The following is a 22,851-nucleotide window of genomic DNA, read 5'->3' as shown; positions in this document are numbered from 1 at the left end:
TTTTTTTTTTTTTTTTTTTTTTTTGAGATGGAGTCTCACTCTGTCGCCCAGGCTGGAGTGCAGTGGCCGGATCTCAGCTCACTGCAAGCTCCGATATATCCATGAGCATGGAATGTTTTTCCCATTTGTTTGTATCATCTTTGATTTCTTTGGGCAATGTTTTGTAATTCTCATTTTAGAGATCATTCACCTCTCTGGTTAGTTGTATTCCTAGGTATTTTATTCTTTTTATGGCAGTTATGAAAGGAATTTCATTCTTAGGGGATTTCATTCTTGATTTGGCTGTTGGCTTGATTTTGTTGGTGTATAGGAATGCTACTCCTTTCTGTATGTTGATTTGTTTCCCAAAACTTTGCTGAAGTTGTCTATCAGCTTAAGGAGCTTTTGGGCTGAGACAATGGGGTTTTTGACATATAGTATAATGTCATTTGCAAACAGAGATAGCTTGACTTCCTATTTTCCTATTTGGATGACTTTTATTTATTTCTCTTGCCCGACAGCTCTGGCCAGGACTTCCAATACTATGTTGAATAGGAGTGATGAGGGAGGACATCCTTATCTTGTGCTGATTTTCAAGGGGAATGCTTCCAGCTTTTGCCCATTCAGTATGATGTTGGCTGTGGGTTTGTCATAGATGGCGTCTATTATTTTGAGATAGGTTCCTTCAGTATCTAGTTTATTGAGAGTTTTTAAAATAAAGTGATGTTGAATTTTGTCAAACGCCTTTTCTGCATGTATTGGGATAGTCATGTGGCTTTTGTCTTTAGTTCTGTTTATGTGATGAATTACATTTATTGACTTGCATATGTTGACCCAACCTTTCATCCCAGGGATGAAGCCTACTCCATTGTGGTGAATTAGCTTTTTTATGTCCTTCTGATTTGATTTGCAAATATTTAGTTGAGAATCTTTGCATCAATGTTATATTGGCCTGAAGTTTTCTTTATTTGTTGTGTCTCTGCCAGGCTTTGGTATCAGGATGATGCTGACCTCATGGAATGAATTGGGGAAAAGTCCCTCCTCAAAAACAGTTTCAGTAGTAATTGTACAGCTCTTCTTTATACATCTGATAAATTCATCTATGAATCTGTCTGATCCTGGGCTTTTTTGGTTACTAGGCTATTTATTACTGATTCAATTTCAGAGCTCATCATTGGCCTGTTTAGGGAATTAATTTCTTCCTGGTTCAGTGTTGGGATGGTGTATGTGTGTGCAGGAATTTATTCATCCTTTTCAGGTTTTTTAATTTGTGTGCATAGAGGTGCTCATAAGTAAGTCTCTGATGGTTGGTTGTATTTTTGTGAGGTCAATGGTAATGTCCCTTTTGTCATTTCTAATTGTGTTTATTTGGATCTTCTCTCTTTTCTTCTTTGTTAGTCTAGCTAATAGCCTATATATCTTACTAATTTTTTCAAAAAATTAACTCCTAGATTAATTGATTGTTTGAATTTTTTTTTGTGTCTTGATCTCCTTCAGTTAAGCTCTGATTTTGGTTATTTCTTATTATTTGATTATTTCTTACCTGGTTACTCTTACACTAGCTTTGGGGTTGGTTTGCTCTTGAATCCCCAGTTCTTTTAGTTGTGATATTAGGTTGTTACTTTGAGATCTAACTTTGATGTGGGTGTTTAGTGCAATAAATTTCCCTCTTAACACTGCTTTAGCTGTGTCCCAGAAATTCTAGTATGCTGTATCTTTGTTCTTATTAGTTTCAAAGAACTTCTTGATTTCTGCCTTAATTTCATTGTATACCCCAAAGCCATTCAGGAGTAAGTTATTTAACTTCCATGTAATTGCATAGTTTTAAGCAATATTTTTAGTCTTGATTTCTATTTTTATTTTGCTGTGGTCTGAGAATGTGTTTGGTATAATTCTAGTTATTTTGATTTTGCTGAGCCTTGCTTTCTGTCTGACTGTGTGATTGATTTTAGAGTATGTGCCATGTGACAATTAGAAAAATGTATGTTCTGTCGTTTTTGGGTGGAGAATTCCATAGAGGTCTGTTAGATCCATTTGGTGCAATGTTGAATTCAGGTCCTCAACATCTTTGTTAATTTTCTGCCTCAATGATCTGTCTAGTACTGTCAGTGGAAGTCTCACACTATTATTGTGTGGGAGTCTAAGTCTCTGTATAGGTCTCTAAGAACTTGCTTTATGAATCTGGGTGTTCCTGTGTTGGCTGCATATATATTTTGGATAGTTAGGTCTCCTTGTTGAATTGAATGCTTTACCATTATGTAATGCCTTTTTTTTTTTTTTTTTAATCTTTGTTGGTTTAAAGCCTATTTTGCTGGAAATTAGGATTACAACTCTTGCTTTTTTTCTGATTTCCATTTGCTTGGTAGATTTTCTTCCATCCCTTTATTTTGAGTCTATTGGTGTCACTGTGTGTGAGATGGGACTCTTAAAGATAGCATACCATTGGGTTTTGCTTTTCTATCCAGTAGATCACTCTGTGCTTTTTATATGTAAATGACACTGTATGTAATGTAAATGGGTATTTAGTCCATTTACATTCAAGTTTAGTTTTGTTATAGGTAGATTTGATCCTGTCATTGTGTTGTTAGCTGGTTATCATGCCAGCTTGTTTGTGTGTTTGCTTTAGAGTGTCACTGGTCTGTGTACTTAAGTGTGTTTCTGTATCATCTGGTAATAATGCTTCCTTTCTATATTTAGTGCTCCTTTCAAGATCTCTTGTAAGGCAGGTCTGGTGGTAACGGACTCCATCAGCATTTGCTTATTTGAAAAGGATCTTATTTCTCCTTCACTGAGAAAGCTTAATTTGGTTAGATATAAAATTCTTGGTTGAAGATTTTTTTTTCTTTAAGAATGTTAAATACAGGCCCCCAGCCTCTTCTGGCTTATAGATTTTCTGCTGAGAGGTCCACTGTTAGCCTGATGGTGTTCTCTTTGTAGGTGACCTTCCCTTTCTCTCTAGCTCCCTTTAATATTTTTTCTTTCATTTCAATCTTGGAAAATCTGATGATTATGTGTCTTGGGATGATCATCTTCTGTTGAATCTTGCAGGGGTCCTCTATATTTACTGAATTTTACTGTTTTCCTCTCTAGCAATGTTAGGGAAGTTTTCAATTGATGATATTCAGAAATATATTTCCAAGTTGTTTGCTTTCTCCCCATTCCTTTCAGGGATGCCAATAATTCATAGATTTGACTTCTTTACATGATTCCATATGTCTCAGAGGTTTTGTTCATTTCTTTTCATTCTTTTTCTCTTTATTTTTGTCCGACCCTCTTATTTCAGAGAGCCAGTCTTGAAGTTCCAAAATTCTTTCCCCAGCTTGGCCTAATCTGCTGTTAATATTTGTAATTGCATTGTAAAATACTTTAGCATGTTTTTCTGCTTTATCAGATCTATTAGGGTTTTAAAAATACGTCTATTTTAACTATCAGCTCCTGCATTATTTTATTGTGATTCTTATGGATTAGGTTTTGCTGTTCTCCTGAGCATCAATGATCTTTTTTCCTATCCATATCCTTAATTCTATTTCTGTCATTCCAGCCAACTCAGCCTAGTTAAGAACCCTTGGTTGGAGAACTAGTGCAATAATTTGGAGGACATAATTCACCATTTGAGTTGCTGGAGTTCCTGTATTGGTTTTTTTCTTATCTTTGCATGTGGGTGTTCCTTTAACCCGCGGGCTGCCTCTGATTAAAGTGGTCAGCCAGGGGAAGGGTAGTTGTGCTGGAGTCCCAGGTTGGGAAGCCCTGCTTAGTAAGAAGTGATGACTAGGACCTGTGTGGCAAACAGTATGTCCACTTTTCTGTGCAGTAGGTGCTCTGTGCTTGGGCTCTGGACCAGCCCTTGATCCCCATAGACTCTTCAGAGCCTGGAGACAGCAGGACAAGGGCTGCAAAACAGCAAAGGTGGCAACCCACCCTTCCCACTGGGAGCTCTGTCCCAGGGAGTGGCAGAGCTGTTACTGTCTTGATATTCCTAACGAGGAATGGCTGGAGACTCAGGCCAGGAGGTCCCACCCACTGAGGAGATACAGGGCTGGAGACCCATGTAACAAACAGTCTGGCCACTTTTCTGTAGGGCTGCAGTATGCTGGGGGTCTGCTCTAGTCCCCAGTCACCTTGGATTTTTCAGCACCTACAGTGCAGGTACCAACAGCAAAGGCTTTGAAACAGCAAATATAGTGGCTTACCCCTCTGTCTGGGAGCTCTGTCTGTATCCAAGGGACATACGGACTTGTTGCTGGCCTGAACACACTGACAGGGGTGGTTGTAGACCTCAGTCAGGAGATTCTGCCCAGTGAAGAGAAATAGGATTCAGAATCCACGTGAAAAAGCAATCTGGCTGCTTCTCCACAGAGCTGCTGTGCTGTGCCACGGGCCTGGTCCAGCCTATAGTCACCCCGGACTCTCTAGCGCCTGAAAACAACGACGGCTAAAGCTGTGAAAGAGCAAAGATGGCCGCCCGTCCCTCTCTGTGGGAGCTTCGTGCCAGAGAGGCTTGGAACCACGGCCAGTTAGAAAACACTGATGAGAGTGGCTGGTGATACCAGCTGGGAGGTCCTGCCCAGTGAGGAGAAGAGGGGTCCGGGTCCCACATGAAAAAGAAAAGCAGTCTGACTGCTCTTTCTTAGAGTGGCTGCACTGAAGGCAGTAACTGCTAAGGCTGCAAAACAGCAAAGATGGCAGCCCACCCCTCGCTGTGGGAGCTCGGTTTGGGGGAGGTGTAATGCTGCTACCTGTGCCTGACTGAAATTCTCCGCCAGTGGGTCTCATCCTGCCAGGTTCTGTGGAAGCGGAGCCTGCACACCATTGCTGCTCAGCCCCCTGGATTCAGCCTATTTCTTAGGGGTATGTATGGGAGTCTAACCTCTCACTTTGCCAGAGTTGCGGCCACTTTTGCTGGGAAGCCCGGTATCTAAAACTCCTGGTGCTTCGCGTGTGTCTTAGTGGCTGCTCCGCGGAGATTCTGCGCAGCTCAGTCTGTCAGACTGAAGGGCCTGGTGGAGTGGGTTCACGAGGGGATCTCCTGACCCAAGGGTTGCAAAATCCATGGGAGAACTGTGGTTCCTGGGGTTTGCTCACTCATTTACCATTTCCCTGAGCTGGGGAAGCTCCCCTGTTTTTGTGTCACTTCTCAGTAGGCGGTTGTTGCTTTTCTCCATTCTCTGTGGGTTGACTTGTTTTCTTGATGAATCCCACTGCGTGAACCTGGATGCTTCAGTCCCAGGTGCTGAATTTCCTTGCCCCTTCTATTTCTCTCCATGAGAGCTGTGCACACTAGCTGCTTCTACCTGGCCATCCTGGCCAGCCTGCTTTCAAACTGTTTTTCTTCATTTCACTAATCATATCCATTTTTGCTTAATCCAGTGGTCAGTTCTCAACTTTTGACCATCAGTAGCATTTGACACAGCTTATTATCCCTTCTTCTTTGAAATTCGCTTTTCTCTGAAATTCCAGGCACCACAGTCTTCTGGTGTTCAACTGGTTGCACCTGCTTAGCCTCCTTTGTTGATTCTCTTGTATCTCTTCAAGCTTTAAAATTGGTGTTCTGCAGAGTCTAGTCCTCAGACTGCTTCTTTTTCATATTTACACTCTCACCCTAAGTAATCTCATCCTGTCTCATGCCTTTGATAATCAATTATTTGCTGACAACAGCATTATGAATATTTCCAGCCTAACCTCCCAGCTAAACTCGAGATATATGAATCCACCTTCCCACTTGACATCTCTGGAAGCCTTATGGGCAACTCAAATGCAGTGAGTTTAGATTCAGTCTCCTACTTGCCCCACTCTCCATTCCCAAGATTTTGCCATCACAGTAAATGTTCAGCCAATGCAAGCTTGTCACGCCATAAAGGCACATTAGTGGTTGGCAAACATCCTGACTAGGTCAGTGCTTGTGCGCTAAGAGTTGTTAGATATTTGGAACACTTCTCCTATGTAGAGTGTTGCATATTTGGTGAATAAATAAATAAACATTTGGGATTTTTCTTAGGGGATCTAAAGTTACTGTCCTTTGATATCAATGACTCAGGTAAATGCGATAAGCTAAATGAAATGCTCTGTGAGGTTTTGTGTGTGTGTATATATATACGTGTGTGTATTTTTTTCACAGTTAGAGTAGATATGTTTATCTGATATAGGATTTTCAATGTCTAATAATGTGCTTTTAAATTTAACAATGCAATCAATAAAGAACAAATTTGAAACCCAATTGAATAATTTTAAATTAAATCTGCATCAGTTTATAGTTTAAGTTCAGAGTTCTTACTAATATTCTGTTTGCCAATTATGTTAAGTCATTTACAATTTAATATGATTGATTTTTTGAGAGAGTTGGTCAATTCAAAGTTACCTAAAACCTAAGTGCTTTTCCTATGTCATCTGAACATATTCTCGTTATCAAAGACTGCAGAGTTAAAGTACTTGCAAAGGCCAGAAGTAATGTAATATAACAGTGAGATCAATTTTTTCTTTCTTTAAAATTAGCACATTAAGCATTCCCATTTATTAACTGTTCAGCCAACATCTAGAATTGGCTGCAAGATTTAGTTTTAGTGAGTTAAAACAATAAGCTAAATCTATCTCTCTCAAACACGATGAAGTGCTGTAAAAATGTGAATTTAAAAATGAATTCCCATAAGAGTTTTAAATCAAAGTTGAACAGTAATTTTATTTTATTGCTTTTTTTTAAATAAAGCAGCATGTCAGAATGTCCAGTCTTTGTGTAGTTCAACCCACTATATTCATATTAGAGTCACATGGAAGAATGACACTATGAAGAATAGTGAACTTCTAAAGAATCCTTTACATTTCCAGTTTAAAATGTCATCAGCATTTTAGTAGACTGTGTAAAGTAATCTTGGCTTTACTGATGGTACACATATGACATTTATCCTGCATGCAACATAATCTCAGCTAGCTCCAAATAAGAAAAGAGCAATGTAGTAACAAATGTAGTAATTAACATCTGGGTTTAGCAAGCAGGGAACAAGAAACATATGCTCACTATTAAGATAGGATTTATCCATTTGGATTTATTTTGACATTTGATTTCTGCTTTAAAAAAATAACACTGCTTAAAACTTAAGTAATATCAATTTGTTATTTTAGGGAACTTCTGGTAATGAACAACAATACTGAGAAGAGCTGAAGTTCACAGTGAATATGGCTTTAAAAATTTAAAAAAACAACAGCTGTTTGAATGTCTCAGCTAACCTCAAATATGGGCGCACATTTGTTTAGGTACTGCTATCACTTGCTATTACTTTTATTACATATTTCTATTACTCATTTTTTTTTTTTTTTTTTGAGACGGAGTCTCGCTGTATTGCCAGGCTGGAGTGCAGTGACATGATCTCGGCTCACTGCAACCGCCACCTCGCAGATTCGAGCAATTCTCCTGCCTCAGCCTCCAGAGTAGCTGGGACTACAGGTGTGCGCCACCATGCCCGGCTAATTGTTGTATTTTTAGTAGAGACGGGATTTCACCATGTTGGCCAGGATGGTCTCGATCTCTTGACCTCGTGATCCACCCACCTCAGCCTCCCAAAGTGCTGGGATTACAGGCATGAGCCACCATGCCCGGCCGTTTCTATTACTCTTTATAAAGATCTTATTTAGTCCACAACACAATTCCACCAAAACAGAGCAAAATTTAAAGAAGCAAAAGGAATTCTTGTTAGCACTACGAGAATGAACTTGAATGAACTACAAACACTGAAAGAAAAAAAGTTTAAATCCATTTTGAGGAAAAGAATGAAGCTAAAAAATAAGCCAGGTAGATATGGAACAAGGATATCTAAACTGATCAACTCCATTAGAAAAGTACTGGGATAGTCCATTTTCTTTTGTCAGTTGTGTGCGTGTGTGTGTGTGAGAGAGAGACAGACAAACAGAAAAACAGAGAGATCTCAGAGATTTATAGGCATCCCTCCGCCTGGGCTGCTCTTGTATCTTTAGAACAAATCCCCAGAGACCTCTTGCCCATCTGACTTAACCAATTCTGGACTTTAAAGCAGTCTCTTTATCTCATTCCCTTGACAAAAGTAAGACTGCTTGCAATTAAGAATGATACTAGAAGGACACGTAATAATATTTGATATTAGCAAGTTAAGGTGATACGATCTCATGTTAAAGCTACATTTTCTACTTCCTTTTCTTCCATTTTTTCACTCACTGTCATATATTATTTATATTTATGTCTGTACTTATTATAGTATTGTAAACTCAATGAGAGTAAAGTATATATTGCATTATTTTTAATCTCTCCAATTTCTTGTCTGCAACCAACTTAAAGCTCTTAATCAAGAGTGTTACATATAGTGTCAGTAAAAATTTACAGTCTTTACAAAGTTATGTAGTGATATAAAATAATTTTATAATTGTCATAAATAAATATATCATATAACTAAAATTGGGGTGTGTTTTAGTGTAGAAGTGTATAGGATTATCTTTACTTTTCCTATGTTGTCATAAGACAATCAACTATAAAATGTGAAAAACATTTTAGGAGAAAATTTCTAGAATCAGAGATGCAGATTATTCTATTACGGAAGTATTCAGCATAAATAGTATAGATTCAAGTTAAATCTCTTGTTTTATTAACAAGAGAAAAGAAAATTTGTGAATGCATGAAAACATCTAAGCAGTTCATATCACTTAAAATAGTAAAATTATTTATGGCACATAGACTACATAAATTCTAATGTTTATGTAGATAACTATGTTAATACATATGAAGAAAGGGAGCTGTATCAGTAATACAACATTTTAAAAATCTGAAAATAACAGGATTTGATTTGGAATTATTTATATGATCTTTAGGCCAATAATGTTTCATTTAATCTTAAAATTATGTTTTTATTTCCTGAATATAAACAAACTGACTTAGGCAAGTGTCCGTAAACATATGGAGATGCGTAATGCTTTTATGAGGACTAACCTACTTGCAGATAATTAAAATCTGACTACATTATGCATCACAGAGAGCATGAGTGATTAGTCAGGTCACACTGCTTATTAATGCTTAGCAACATCTGATGACGTCATTACTGTTCTATCACAATATAACTCATATAATGAATATTTTCCCAAGTACTGTAAAATTCCTTTGGAATGCAGGAGAAAAAAAAAAAAAACCCAATGTGTGAAGTTATAAAAGTCTTTATGAGGCCACTGGTACCTATCAACGTAGACAGTATATAGACAAAGACTGCAGGCTTCTTATGGCAGCATTGTGTCTGATTCAGCTTCCTACTTTCTGGGGTAGAGTTTCCCAGACCTGGTTGTGCATCTGAATCACTAGAATTATTGAAATACAAGACAGATACCTAATATATCACCTTCTACCTTTAGAACCAGCATGTTTAAGGATGGGACTCTGAACATTCCTTTTAAAATCTTCCCAGTTTATTATAAAACAATTGGTTACCAGGTACTATTTTGGCACCCCTGGCCAGAGAGTATAAAATGTAGGCAATCAATAAACATTTGTTGAATGACTAAGACAGTGATTTTCAATGTGGCAGCTAATACGTCGAGGCTCCTCAGTGTCCACATTTACTTTTTGATGACTTGGCATCTATTAATATAGCACTACTTTATTTATTTTGTTGTCCAGAAAGGGCAAATAATAATTGAGATGTAGATTATACATCTCAGGAAGGTATGGTACCCTAAATATTCATTGTGCAAAATCAACTGAGTCAATTACCAGGATGATACCTTGGGATAAGGTATTACATCTATAACTTTAGCTTCTTTTAGTTTGAGACTATTTTGGAACAAGACAGGATTCACCTCCTTGAAACTCCAGTGTTAGAAGATGGCTGAAATATTCTCACTTGGAGTATTTTTAGGCTATGTGATTTCACAACAGTATTTCATGTTTGATGATGTAAATACCTTCTCCCATTAGATTTTAATTCAATTCAATATAAAAACAATGAAGTGCCTGGAATTTCTTTAGCCTTGCTTTCCGTAAATACTGACCAATGGAGATTAAAAGAGACACAAAACAAGATAAAAACATCTCTCCTTGGGGCCTCTAGGGTAGTACTTTAATTAGCACATTTGCAAATGTGGATGTGATGAAAACTGCAAGCTATGTTTGGTGGTTTTGGTCTTACGTCCCCATGCAGCGATGAGTATGATGGGCAACAATATTCATTAAGCCTTGCTGTGCTAAACTACACCTTTACAAAAAACCTTCTCTGCCTGTACATGCCTGGCTTCTTTGCCTTCTGCTCTCACGATAGGCCTCTGCTAATACTTCTATCTTAACCCATCCTGTGAGATTTCATAGCGGATACATTTAGGAGTTTCCTACGGAAAGTCTGCTGCTTCCAATATTCACCTTCTTCACACCAGTCCCAGAAATCAGACACCTTTTTACTTTGCACTTATTGGCCTCAGCTTACATAGCCCAAACCTGACAATTTCAGCAGTTGCTGGACAGGTATTGTCTCCAAACAGCTTTAGTATAGTCAGTAAGACAGCCCTCAGCATGCAAAGATAACAATCCATCCACTATTCCCTCAGCACTTTTCTTTACAGATACTGCCATACCCACAGCCCTTGACTGCAGTATAAATGAACAGACGTGACCTTCAGAGAATGTCAGCATCAGTGAGGGACATTAAGATGTCAGCATTCTATGTGCTTCTTTAACATGCAAAAATAACCTGGAACCCAATGGGATGAATTAAGTTCCCTTGATTCTTTAGGGTGGAAGCCTCAGTCATAATTTATTCCCCATGGACTGAGACAGAAAGGCAAATATACTAAAACATGTTATATCATTTTATATTGAGAATGCAATATTGAGAATTTTATATTGAGAATACAATATCTTGCTTTCCTATTGTTTTGTGAACAATGTTTTCAAGCATTATTTTATTTTACTTCTTTGTTTCCTCCTACTACTGACATTATTATACTCTCAGTTTCTGTATTACACTACTCTATCTTCATAGTGACTGAGCACATACTGTTCATTTCTTTCCCTTTGCTCATAATAGATACATTACAAATGTGATTTGTATAATCTGAGTGATCTTTCTGGAGGGCACAGTCATGACTTGGTGTGCTATTACCATTCATCCTTTCTGTCCATGGCCAGGCAATGTTTCTGGGCATGGCACTAGGTAACCAGTGCAGCCTACCCCAGAGCTGGCAGTAAAGAGGGTTCCAAAGATCACGCTCTACAATGCCAGAGGTCTCTGTCATGACATTCATGTGGGATTATACATTGAAATGAAGGAAGATATTAAAAGTACTATGAATGTTTATTTTGTAATAACATTCACATTTCTTTTTCTAAATTTTTCACTTTCTACAAGTTTTAAAATGTGTGTCACTATTTGTATAGTAGTTTATGTATAAAACATATTTAAATGAGTTATATATTTTGGAAGCATGAGCAATTTTTTTTTTATAAAAACTTGATAAGTTATCAGAATAAACAAGTTTAGAGACCATGGCTAAACACTTCTCAGATGCAATCTTTCAGTCCCTTAGGTTTTCAATAGCAGCAGAAGTTTTATAGGCTAATAGGTGCTAATGATTTTGATATTCATTTACTCATTCAAAAACACTTAGTAAACATTGATAAGAGTTAGTATTAGTGCTAGACATGGGGTAAAAATAGAGATGAATATAGTCATTTTGTTCTTTAAATTTCTAAACAGGAGAAAGCGTGTAACCATAATGTTTTGTTTTTGCAGTTATCTTTGCCTAGCATGACTTTTCCCGATTTCTAGTTACCAACTGCTACTTGCCCTTTAATATCGTCTTAAATGCCATACCATCTGGGATGCCTTCTCTACCTCACTTGGAATTAGTTGAATACTCCTCCTTAAGTGCTCAGGCAGTTGTCCTTTGACACAACATAGCATCTCCAGCTGAGAGTCTACCAGCCTTGAAACAATATTGCAGTGCAATATTCTTGTATCAAAATTTGCTAAGAATCAATAATATAACAGAATACTTGAGTACCTGCTATATTGGAGGCCAAATGACTGAACATATTTAAACAGAAAAATAAATGGAAAGATATTCATTGTCTGAAACAATGGTTCTCAAATACTACCATGTATTGAGATCTTCTGGAGGACTTGTTAAAAACAAAGATTGCTGGGTCCCACCCTGAGTTTCTGATTTAGTAGATCTAGGTAGGGCCAATATTTAACATTCTTATATAAGTTTCAAGGTGAGATTCCTAGCACCATATAGGAACTGTAATTTGAGAAACACTTGTTTTCTTAGTAACTGCTGACGGGGATCTAAAAGTTTCACCTCTTCTTGCTCCTGACTATATGCCATCTAATGCAGTCCTTATTGACAACTCAGGTTTTCTCTAACAGTGCTTAGGACCCTTATGACCTAGGATTTTCTTCTTTAAGTACATCTATTTATCATGAAACCACAATATTACTCAACTAGGAGGTACAGCAATAAGCCAACATACTGAATCATTGAGTCTATTTTACAGTTAGGAGGCTATTTTGTATATATGCATTGATATTTATTTAAATTTCAGTGAGTTTTTTTATATGTACTGATTCAATCTATTGTAGAGCATGTAACAAAAGAAATTTAAACCATGACTTGAGATGTAATTTCATGTAAAAGCTTTCCCAAGATCCAAGTGGAGAAGAAAGGTTGTTGAACTGACAGCTGAGAAAAAAATAGAGCTCTTTGGCCCTTTAGTAAGTTCTGGTTATGGGGTTAGCTGTTTTCCTACTGTTACAATGCCTGTAATTTACTTTGAAATATTTCCGCATGTGCAACATGATATTATATATGTTTCTTAACATATACATATATGTTATATGTGTGTATAGATATGTATAACATATATATAACCCAAGTGCTGCTGGCATTTAATCAAGACGGCAGAGTCGAGTCTAGAAATGACTTGTTAATGTCCTAATCAAAGATGCACAACTGGGGCAGTGGTATGGGGAAGGAAAAAAGAGGGGTGTTCTTAGTATTCTAATCAAGAATCTCATCTAGATGCAGTCAGTACATGTGCTTCTGTTATTCACTCAGAACTTGATAATAGGCATTTTAGTAATTGGCAAACTGAATGTTAAAGATGAGTTTTTCTTTATAAAAATAGTGGCTTATTGACTAGTCACATTAATATTAGAAATGGGTTCTCATGGGTGACATTAAAGTTATCAAGATCTGTGGACTAGCTAAAAATATTCTATAAGTGTTCTTCACTCTTACATCAAAAGGCAAAAAATCCAAAAGGCCATGTACTCTTTACTTTTAAGGGTAATGTTTCAGATAAATCACTAAAAGATCCTGTGTCTATCCAAGAACTCTAGAATATTCTGTTAGTTTGGTGTCTCCCTATGAAATGTAGCATTCATCTCAAATAAGATCCATCCTTCCTACAGGATGGTGATATGAAAACCTAATAGTAAAGAAATTAGAGCTCCTTTTAGCATTCGGAAATTGTGTGCTCTGTGCATATATTTAGTATGTGTGTGTTTGTGTGATCTTAAAGGCCTTTTTAGATTCACATGTGCGATGGGACAGAATTAGGGTTTGGCATTTCCCTTCAATTTTCTAGGCTATTCTCAGAGCCACTGGTGGGTAGCAGCAAACAGCCTGATAAGAAATCCTTAAATACTTTTTGGGATGGAAAGTGACCACAGACTGAGACCCTACAGTAGTAACCTATGAGAGAATGGTTGCAGTAGAGCACAAGAAAGAGATGGGGAAGCAAAATGGCAGACATCTCTTAAAACCAAGGGTAGCTTGGGTGATGGTTGCAGTTTTAGACTCCATTTTCTGGTGATAGTAGGTTAAGCCATTTTGTCCAAATATCCTAATGAGAATAATTGAAACAGCTAGACATTTGTTTTTTAAACTTTGCTGGAAAGCGTTAGAGAGCCAACAAGATAGTGAAAAATTTCCAGAGTAGGATCTGGAAGGAAGACACAGATTCAGGAATGTGAGTCCAGGATTTGGCACTGCTTCTCTGTCGTGGGTGTTTACTCACGCAAGTGGGAGCAGTTGAGAGGCTGAGAAGTTAAGCAGCACTTTTGACCACTTTGCAGACACAGGAGGAAAAGAAATTGAATCCAGGACTGCCAGGTAGGCTGCTGGTGAATCTGTCTCTCCTTGGGTCTGGACCCCAGATGGCTATATCTGAGGAATAAAGATGAACCAGAAAGAGGCCCTCACAAAGGCTATATTTCAGTTTCAAATAATCTGAATTGCTGCAATCGAATTTTGGCAGTTTTAGATTGTTAATGTCCCTATATTTAATTATTTTCCACACTACGATAATAGTAACCTAGTTGGTAAATTATTTCTACAAAGGATATTGCAGAATGATATCTGGCCACAATAAAGAAAATAACTAAACTCACAAGTGAACAAGACTACATGATTGAAAATCAGTAGAAACATTACACATTAGAATCATACATGAAGTGATTCTCAATAGTGGAGTTTTAAGAAAGATTTAAAAATAACTATACTTACTGTTTGCAAACATAGAATACAAAAGGCTGAGATTTTCAGTAAAAATGGGGAACTCACATAAAAATGGAAAAAATAAAACTGAAAAACATAATATTTGAAATTAAGAACTCAAAGAATGAGTTTAATAACATATTAAACACAGATAAAAGAGAATTAATAGCCCAGAAGTTATATCAGAAGAAGCTACTCAGAACGAGGCATGAAGAGACAAAATGATTAAAAAATACAGGAGTAAGAATAGGAGGCGTAAAGGATATATTGAAGAGGTTTAACGTATATACAGTCCTAGAAAAAGAGAAGAAATGGTACAAGCAATATTTGAAGTCATAATGTCTGAAAACTTTCCAAAACTGATGAAAGACATCATAGCACAAATTCGAGAAGCTCTGAAGCTCAAACATGATAAAAGTAACAACATTACATCTGAGCAGATTACAGTAAAAGTGCCAAAAAAACAAAAGCAGATATGTATCAGCAGATTATATTTATATATATCAGCAGGTATATTGATATAGCTACCTATATAAAGCTTTAATTATATAAAGATTTATTATATGTATATATTTATATATAAAGCTATATATAATAAGGTTTTATATTATAAAAGCTATATCTATAGCTATATATAATTATATTTTACATTGCTATTAAAATAGTATTGTCAGCAAAAATATCCCTCAAGAATAAAAGACTAAACAAATGTTGATTATATGAATTAAAAATAATAACTACTTCTGAAGTTTATAGATACAGATATAGATATACATTATCTGTAAAGCATATAAGACACAAGTGGGTTAAATAGGCATAGGGCTCTAAGGACCTTGTATCATTGGGAAATTCCTAAAAATTCTAATTTATATTAGACTTAAATAAGTCAAAGACACATACTTTAATGTCTATGGTAATTCCTAACAGTAAAAGAGTTTATAACTCCCGAGGCTACATAGGACAAAATGGAAAAATAAATACTAAATTTAAAAAAAGAATGGAAGAAAAGAGAGAAAGCATTTAAGTGATAGATTGAGTATAACATATACGCATAGACACATGCACACACATATATATCGATGACAGTAGCAAATGTAAATAATTAAGCAGTATAAGTAAAAGATGAAAATTATGTTACTAAATTTAGAAGAAAATCCATCTGTGTGTTCCTTATAAGAGTGATCATTGAAATGGAAAAATACCGGGCGCGGTGGCTCAAGCCTGTAATCCCAGCACTTTGGGAGGCCGAGACGGGCGGATCACAAGGTCAGGAGATCGAGACCATCCTGGCTAACCCGGTGAAACCCCGTCTCTACTAAAAAATACAAAAAACTAGCCGGGCGAGGTGGCGGGCGCCTGTAGTCCCAGCTACTCTGGAGGCTGAGGCAGGAGAATGGCGTGAACCCGGGAGGCGGAGCTTGCAGTGAGCTGAGATCCGGCCACTGCACTCCAGCCTGGGCGACAGAGCGAGACTCCGTCTCAAAAAAAAAAAAAAAAAAAAAAAAAGGAAAAATATGATATGATAAAAGTAAAGCAATGGAAAAAGTTGTGTCATGCAGACACTAGCCAAAATAAAGCTGGCCTGGCTACATTAGTAATACAGAAGAAAGATTTTTCAGACAAAAGGCATTGTTAGAGATAAGAGAGACACAAGAACGTTAGTGAAAATTTCAATATAATGGGAAAATATAATAATTCTCCATGTAAGTGATCCTAATAACAGCCACAATACATACAAAGCAAAAATTAACAGGAAGATAATGAGAAGTAGTTAGATATATTAATATAGTGGAATATTTCTAAAAACCTCTACTGGTACAAACAAACAAAAATCAGTCAAGATGACAATTTGCACTAATACACATGTGTAGAACACTGCGTCTCACAACTATGGGGTGCATTCTTCTAAAGCATGCCTGGAATTTTTACCGAAATTGACCATATTTAGGACCATAAAACATCACAAAATTTAGAAAAAATTGAAACTATAGGTGTGTTCTCTGACATACTTAAGCTTAATACTTAAATATATACTTAAATATGACATACATATTTAAGAAATAAAATAACAAAAATAAAAAGGCTAAATATATTTGAAAAAATTAAAAAGTATTTCTTAAAAATCCATGGCCATAAGAGAAATCACAATGAAAAGTTTATAAATATTTTGAAAGAATAAGAAAGAAAATATGGTATTGTATATCAAATTTATATATACAATATTATATAGAGAGATTTGTAGGGTGCAATCAAACCTTTACTAGAAAAAGGGATTCAAATTTTAAATGTGTAAGTTAGATAGGTTGAAAGTAAAGTTAAGCAGCCATCTGTAGTGAATCTATAATTTTTAATTGCCTTGGCATTTATTTTGAATATAAGCTGCAGTTTCAAATCCTAGAAGAAAGTCTTAGTCATCTTTGATAGTTTTCAGTTCTTTGCCTTCAAGCTCCTTAATGTGGTCGATCCAGATATTTCTTATACAACCACCTCCTGGTGACCATCTCTCTATGGGTCAGATAGACATGACCTTCTTGACTCACTCCACTCATACCCACACACTGCTTATATTGCTTAGATATGCTACAATGACTACTTTCAGTCACCATGCACCTCTATAGAACCTGCGCCTGCTTGCTCTAAAACCTCTAATTAGAACTCCCTGTGGGAAACCTGCTTGGATAATGCCCTACACTGCAATAAAGGCCTTGGTCCACAGGTTCCTTGCCCTCTCTCTCTTGTTCTCCACCTGCTGCTTGAGTGTGTGTGTTAATAAAGTGTGCATCTCAGGCTGGGCACAGTGGCTCATGCCTGTAATCCCAGCACTTTGGGAGGCCGAGGCAGGCAGATCACCTGAGGTCAGGAGTTCGAGATCAGCCTGGCTAACATGGTGAAACCCCGTCTCTACTAAAAATACACAAAGAGGCTGGGTGTGGTCGTGGGTGCCTGTAATCCCAGCTACTGGGGAGGCTGAGGCGGGAGAATTGCTTGAACCTGGGAGGAAGAGGTTGCTGTGAGCTGAGATCATGCCATCGCACTCCAGCGTGGGTGACAAGCAAAACTCTGTCTCAAAAAAAAAATGTGCATTTTATTTATGGATAAAGAAGTATTACATGAAAGGCACATTGTAAACCTGAATAAAGGAGAAGAGCTGTTGATCATGGATCACCCCAAAAGATTCACACATTTATGACATTGAGGTAGGGTATGTTCTTACTAGGAAAATACTGATATATTTCACTTCATTAAAATTAAGTATTTCTGTTCATCAGGAGACGTGACAGAGAGAGCAAAGGGACAAGGTACAGAGTAGGAGAAAATTTTTTCAATCTGTTTAAATAATAAAGAACTTCTATCCAGAATATATGAAGAAATACACCTTCTAACAATTTCAACCAAGAAATGAATCAATAAATGAATGTTAACTGAATAGAAAAATGGTAAAGAGATGTGAACTGGCATTTCACGAAAGAGGATATCCGAACGACCAAAAAACATATCGAAAAGTGTTCAAGCTCATTAGTAACAGGAAAATGCAAGCTAAGAGTTCAATGAGATGCACACCAACCAGAATGGCCCCAATTTAAAAGATTAACAATACCAAGAATAGAAAATTGGAAAATGTATTTATTGCAAAGGAGAGAACAAACTGACCATCATAAGGTTGAAATAAGCATATCCTACAATCTGGAAATTCTATTCCTGGGTGTAAGAACAACACGTGGATACTCAGTCATGCATGTGAAAGAATGTTCATAACATTATGGTTTGTAATAGCCCCAAACTGGAAACATTCCAAAAGTCTATGTAGAGCAGTATCTACAGATGAATTATAATATATTCATATAATAAAATATTATGCAACGATAAAAATCCATGAATCTTGGAAATGGGCTATCACTGCATTATTGGCTTAAAACCAGTCATTGTATTATTATCTCTTAGTTCAGGTGTTTGACAGGGCTCAGCTGGGTGTTCTGCTTGGGGTCTCTGATGAGACTGTGATCATTTGGTGGTTGGGGATGGAGTCCCAGCTGGGGACTGGATCAGTTGCTGTTCCTTAGACATGTCTCTTTGTATTTAATCTTTTTGGTTTCTCTACCTGGCAGACTCAGGGTAGGTCAGCTTGAAAGATGGCAACTGAAGGCTCCTGCAGTGACCATTCCATAAGAAATTGTTGGAAGGTACATGGCATTTTCTAACCTACCTTGGAAGTCATAAAGGGTCACTTCCACCATATTCTATTTGATGAGCAAATGACAGAAGCCCTCTTGGGATCAAGAGGTTGGGACACAAGCTGCCTCCTCTTGATGGGAGGGTGGCAAACAATTTTCAGACATGTTTTGAAACTACTGCATGGTTAGGTGTTCTTATAATTTATCCTTGAACTGTTTAATTTTCTTTTGTGGATTTTTTTCTGAATGTGTGTTTACATTTTACAATTTAAAAGTGAAAACAAAAAATAGAAGAACAATGTGCTAGTCCAGTAAGGAGGGCCAAGATCTACCAAAGTGGTGAGGAGCATCGTGCTTCACAGTGTTTTCAGTTCCTCACGGCTCTTGTGATGGTTAATTTTGTGTGTCAGCTTGGCTGAGTCACAGTGTACCTATATTTAGTTAAACATTATTGTGGATGTTTCTGTGAAGGTGTTTTATTGGATGAGACTCATATTGAAATTGGCAGAGTTTGAGTAAAGCATATTACTCTTCATAATATGGGTAGGCCTCATCCAATCAATTGAATACCTGAACAGAACCAAGACTGAACTCTGAGCAGAATGCCTTGGGACTTGGATGGTAAATAATCTTCTCTGATCTCCAGCCTGCCAGCCTACCCTACAGATTTTGGATTTGCACCTCCACAATCATGTGAGCCAATTAAACAAATTTGTTCTCTCTTTCTCTCTCTCTCTCTCTTTCTCTCTCTGTCTTTCTCTGACACACACACACACACACACACACACACACACACACACACACACAGTTTTGTTGGTTCAGTTTCTCTGGAGAACACTGACTAATAAGTTCAAGGCTTAGTTTTAGTTTCTAACAACTTGGGCTTGGCGTCCAAACTCTTACATCACAAGAAAGCTGAGATCCATCAGAACTGTGTCCTTGCGCTTTTTCTTAGATCCCCATGAGAGGCAGAATAATACCTTCTACCAAAAGATGTTCATGTCCTAATCCCTGGAAACTCTGAATATGTTACCTTACAGGGCAAAAGAGACTTTGCAGATAGAATTACATTAGGAATCCTGAAATGGTGAGATTATCCTAAGTTGCCCAGATGGACACAATGTAATCATAAAAGCGCTTCTGAGAGGAAGGCAGGAGGGTCAGAATTTGAGCCAAAGCAGATGTGATGACACGGTCAGAGGTCAGAGTGTGCCACTGTGTCGCTGGAACAGAGCCACAAGCCAAGGAACACAACCAACCTCTAGAAATTGAAAAGGTTCCACAACAAGCCCACCAACATTTTGATTTTAATCCCATAAAACCTGTTTTTCAGAATTCTGAATTCCAGAACTGAAAGAAAATTGATATGTACTGTTTTAAGCCACCAAATCTGTGGTAACTTGTCACAGCAGCAACAGATTTAAATTTTAAAAATACGATTTCTTTTTGTTTTTTCTCACTCATAATTTTTCTTATATTGTTGAGACATTTCCCCAGGCCACCTCTGTTAAATCCTACTCAGTGTTAAAGGCTCGGCTCAGATGCTGTCTTCTCCTTGAAACTTTATTATTGCATCGGGAATGATTCTTACTCCTCTAAAACTCTAGAGCACTTCGTGGCACTGATAGTCCATTTATCACATATTACTTCATTGAAGTTATTTGAAGTCAAGGTTCTATACTTGTTTTGCTGCTCCACAGTTCTCAGTTCATGTATTTTATACAAAATCAGGCATACATATTCATTGAATGAATGAACCCAAAGAATGTTATCATAAAATATTATTATTATTAGAGATGGAATCTGGGTCTGTCACCCAGGCTGGAGTGCAGCGGCACTGTTATAGCTCACTGCAGCTTCCAACTCCTGGGCTCAAATGATTCTTCTGCCTCAGCCTCCCGAGTAGCTGGGACTACAGGCATGTGTCACCATGCCTGGATAATTCGAAAAATTTTTTGTAGAGACGAGGTCTCGTTTTGTTGCCCAGGATTGACTTAAACTCCTGGCTTCAAGCAATGTTCCCACCTTGACCTCCCAAAGTACTGGGATTACAGGCATAAACCACCTCACTCACTAATAACATATAAATAGTTGATGTTTTATGTAAAAATAGAAAAATAAATTGTAACTTACATTTGTAACTTCACATGATCCATTTAATATCTGTTCCATGTAATGATTTAGATCTCCGAATCTTTTGTGATCTGAATTTGTAAAAGGTAGGTGCCACCAATGAGGAAACCTGTTTTAAGAGAAAAAAAAAGTTATCTTCATTAGTTTGAAAACTGGCCTTTTCATCTTAGGGTGGTTCACGAAGTTACAGCTGTATCAGATGGAAGGGCCAAAGAAAATATTTGAAAAAGTCATAGTCCACGCGATTAATCCTGGAAGTTTTATTAATATGGCTGTGGTCATTCATGCCATATTAATGGTCATTAATATTAATACTAACTTAATTTAATTTGACATATTAAATCAATTTATATGTCCCTTCTTACTGTATTAATGGCAGACCACACATTTTGTCTTTTAAACATATGTGGGGTCTTAGAAAAAGACTGAAGTTAATGGCTCAAAATTTTTCAAAAGGTTCAGATTATATTGTTGCTTCTGGGTTCACTAGAGACACCATTACACTAACTAAATTAAGCATTTTAGCAAGTGACTTATGCTTCCATCTGCTCTTAGCCTTCTACAAAATAGTAACACTTTCCCCAAGAGTCTGACTACTTGCAGAATTTCCTTTGCACAATCTGATGATTCATCTTGATGGCTTGAACTTGATTAAGACCAATTATTATGTGGGATGACCGGTAATGGGTAGCATTTGGTAACATATCTTGCTGTCTACATATACCTTTTTAGGAACTACCTAGCAGCCTCCTCTGACTCCAATCATACTGCTGCCTCATCCACACTTCTGCTTCTTTGGTAGGAACCACGGCTTGGCTACCATGCTTGGAGGGGAAATGAACGTGGAGGATAATAAAGGACAGTCAGCAAAGACACAGATGTATGTGATAATTTCATGCCACCCCACTGATTCCTGTTGGAAATGTCAGGAAAGTCCAAAACTCTATGCTCGTATATTTAAACAATGAACATTTTATTTTTTAAAGTCTCTTGCAGAGACTTTAAAATTTTTCATCCAAATTTAATCACGAAAATTAGTACCAGTATACAATCAATTGAACATATAGCATAGAAGATAGATAGATCTATATTCTATATATCTATATATGCATAGTATTTTTTTGGGAGAAATGAATTTGATAAATGAGAGATTAGGCTGGTTTTAAGTATTAATTTGTCTGTCTGTGAATTTTCCTTGTTGGTAGAATAAACCAGAAGTCTATGTCAATTCTGCTACTTTGTTAATATTTTTATAGATATATGTCCTAAAACATCTTACATATAAATAAGTATGTGAAAGTTGAGGAATGCTTCTATAATACTGTCATTTAATTGAAACTTCTTCGAGTTAAATGTCAAATATAGCAGTTATTGAAAATTACTTTTTATGATCTTTTGTCTGACAGTATCATCATATCCTCCCTCAATTTCATTCACAACAAAGGTAAGAAAACATCTGACAAAGATTTGATTTGATATTTGATTATTAGAGTAATTCATTTTCTCAATACCAACACCAATATTTTGATTTGCCCTTTTGTCTGGTCCTCAGAAGTTTCTATAACCTGATCAGTGTACCAAAATAAAATTTTGGATGGTTGGGAGAAGAAAGTCAACTCTCGCCAAGCATATTAATTTTCTAAAAAAGATTATTAATTTTAAGGAATATTTTCATGTTGTGTACCCTTGGAAGTTACCCAGAAACACAAATAGCTGATTTGAAGTCCACTGTTAGATGGTATGAACTGATTAGAATTTCATTCTTCATGACTTTGACTTTGTGATCATGCCTTCCAGATGACATTTACATAACTCTCATAGGGCTTCTCTCAGTAAATTTAGAAGTCGTAGAGAATCTTCATCCTTCATTTGTGTGCATCACTGTAAGCCTGGGCCCCTTTGAGAGTGTCAGCATGCAAACAGTGTTCAGGGAACATAGAACAAAATGTTCCTTGCCTCCACAGGTTGCTTACACAGTTTGAAAATCAATGTAAGAAGCTCCAGGCAGCAGTAATGAGCAAAGCAGAATCCTAACAAAAGCTGAAAACTGAAAAGAGGCCAATTGAGATGG

At 37.0% G+C, this 22,851-nt stretch overlaps 1 protein-coding gene across 3 annotated transcripts in view; it reads right to left on the bottom strand.

Moving 5' to 3' along the window:
• The window catches only part of PIK3C2G (phosphatidylinositol-4-phosphate 3-kinase catalytic subunit type 2 gamma), a 394,884-nt gene that overhangs the window by 61,907 nt on the left and 310,126 nt on the right, over positions 1-22,851 (bottom strand). For all 3 annotated transcript variants that reach the window (XM_025401956.1, XM_025401957.1, XM_025401958.1), the window contains one exon: positions 20,781-20,889. In XM_025401956.1, coding sequence (XP_025257741.1) covers positions 20,781-20,889 — 109 coding nt within the window. The remainder of the gene's footprint in view (positions 1-20,780; positions 20,890-22,851) is intronic.

The sequence above is a fragment of the Theropithecus gelada genome, chromosome 11 (genome assembly GCF_003255815.1).
Source record: "Theropithecus gelada isolate Dixy chromosome 11, Tgel_1.0, whole genome shotgun sequence".
Lineage (NCBI taxonomy): Eukaryota > Metazoa > Chordata > Mammalia > Primates > Cercopithecidae > Theropithecus > Theropithecus gelada.
Note: the sequence above shows the minus strand (reverse complement) of the source record. Positions and strands in the feature narration are given on the sequence as shown.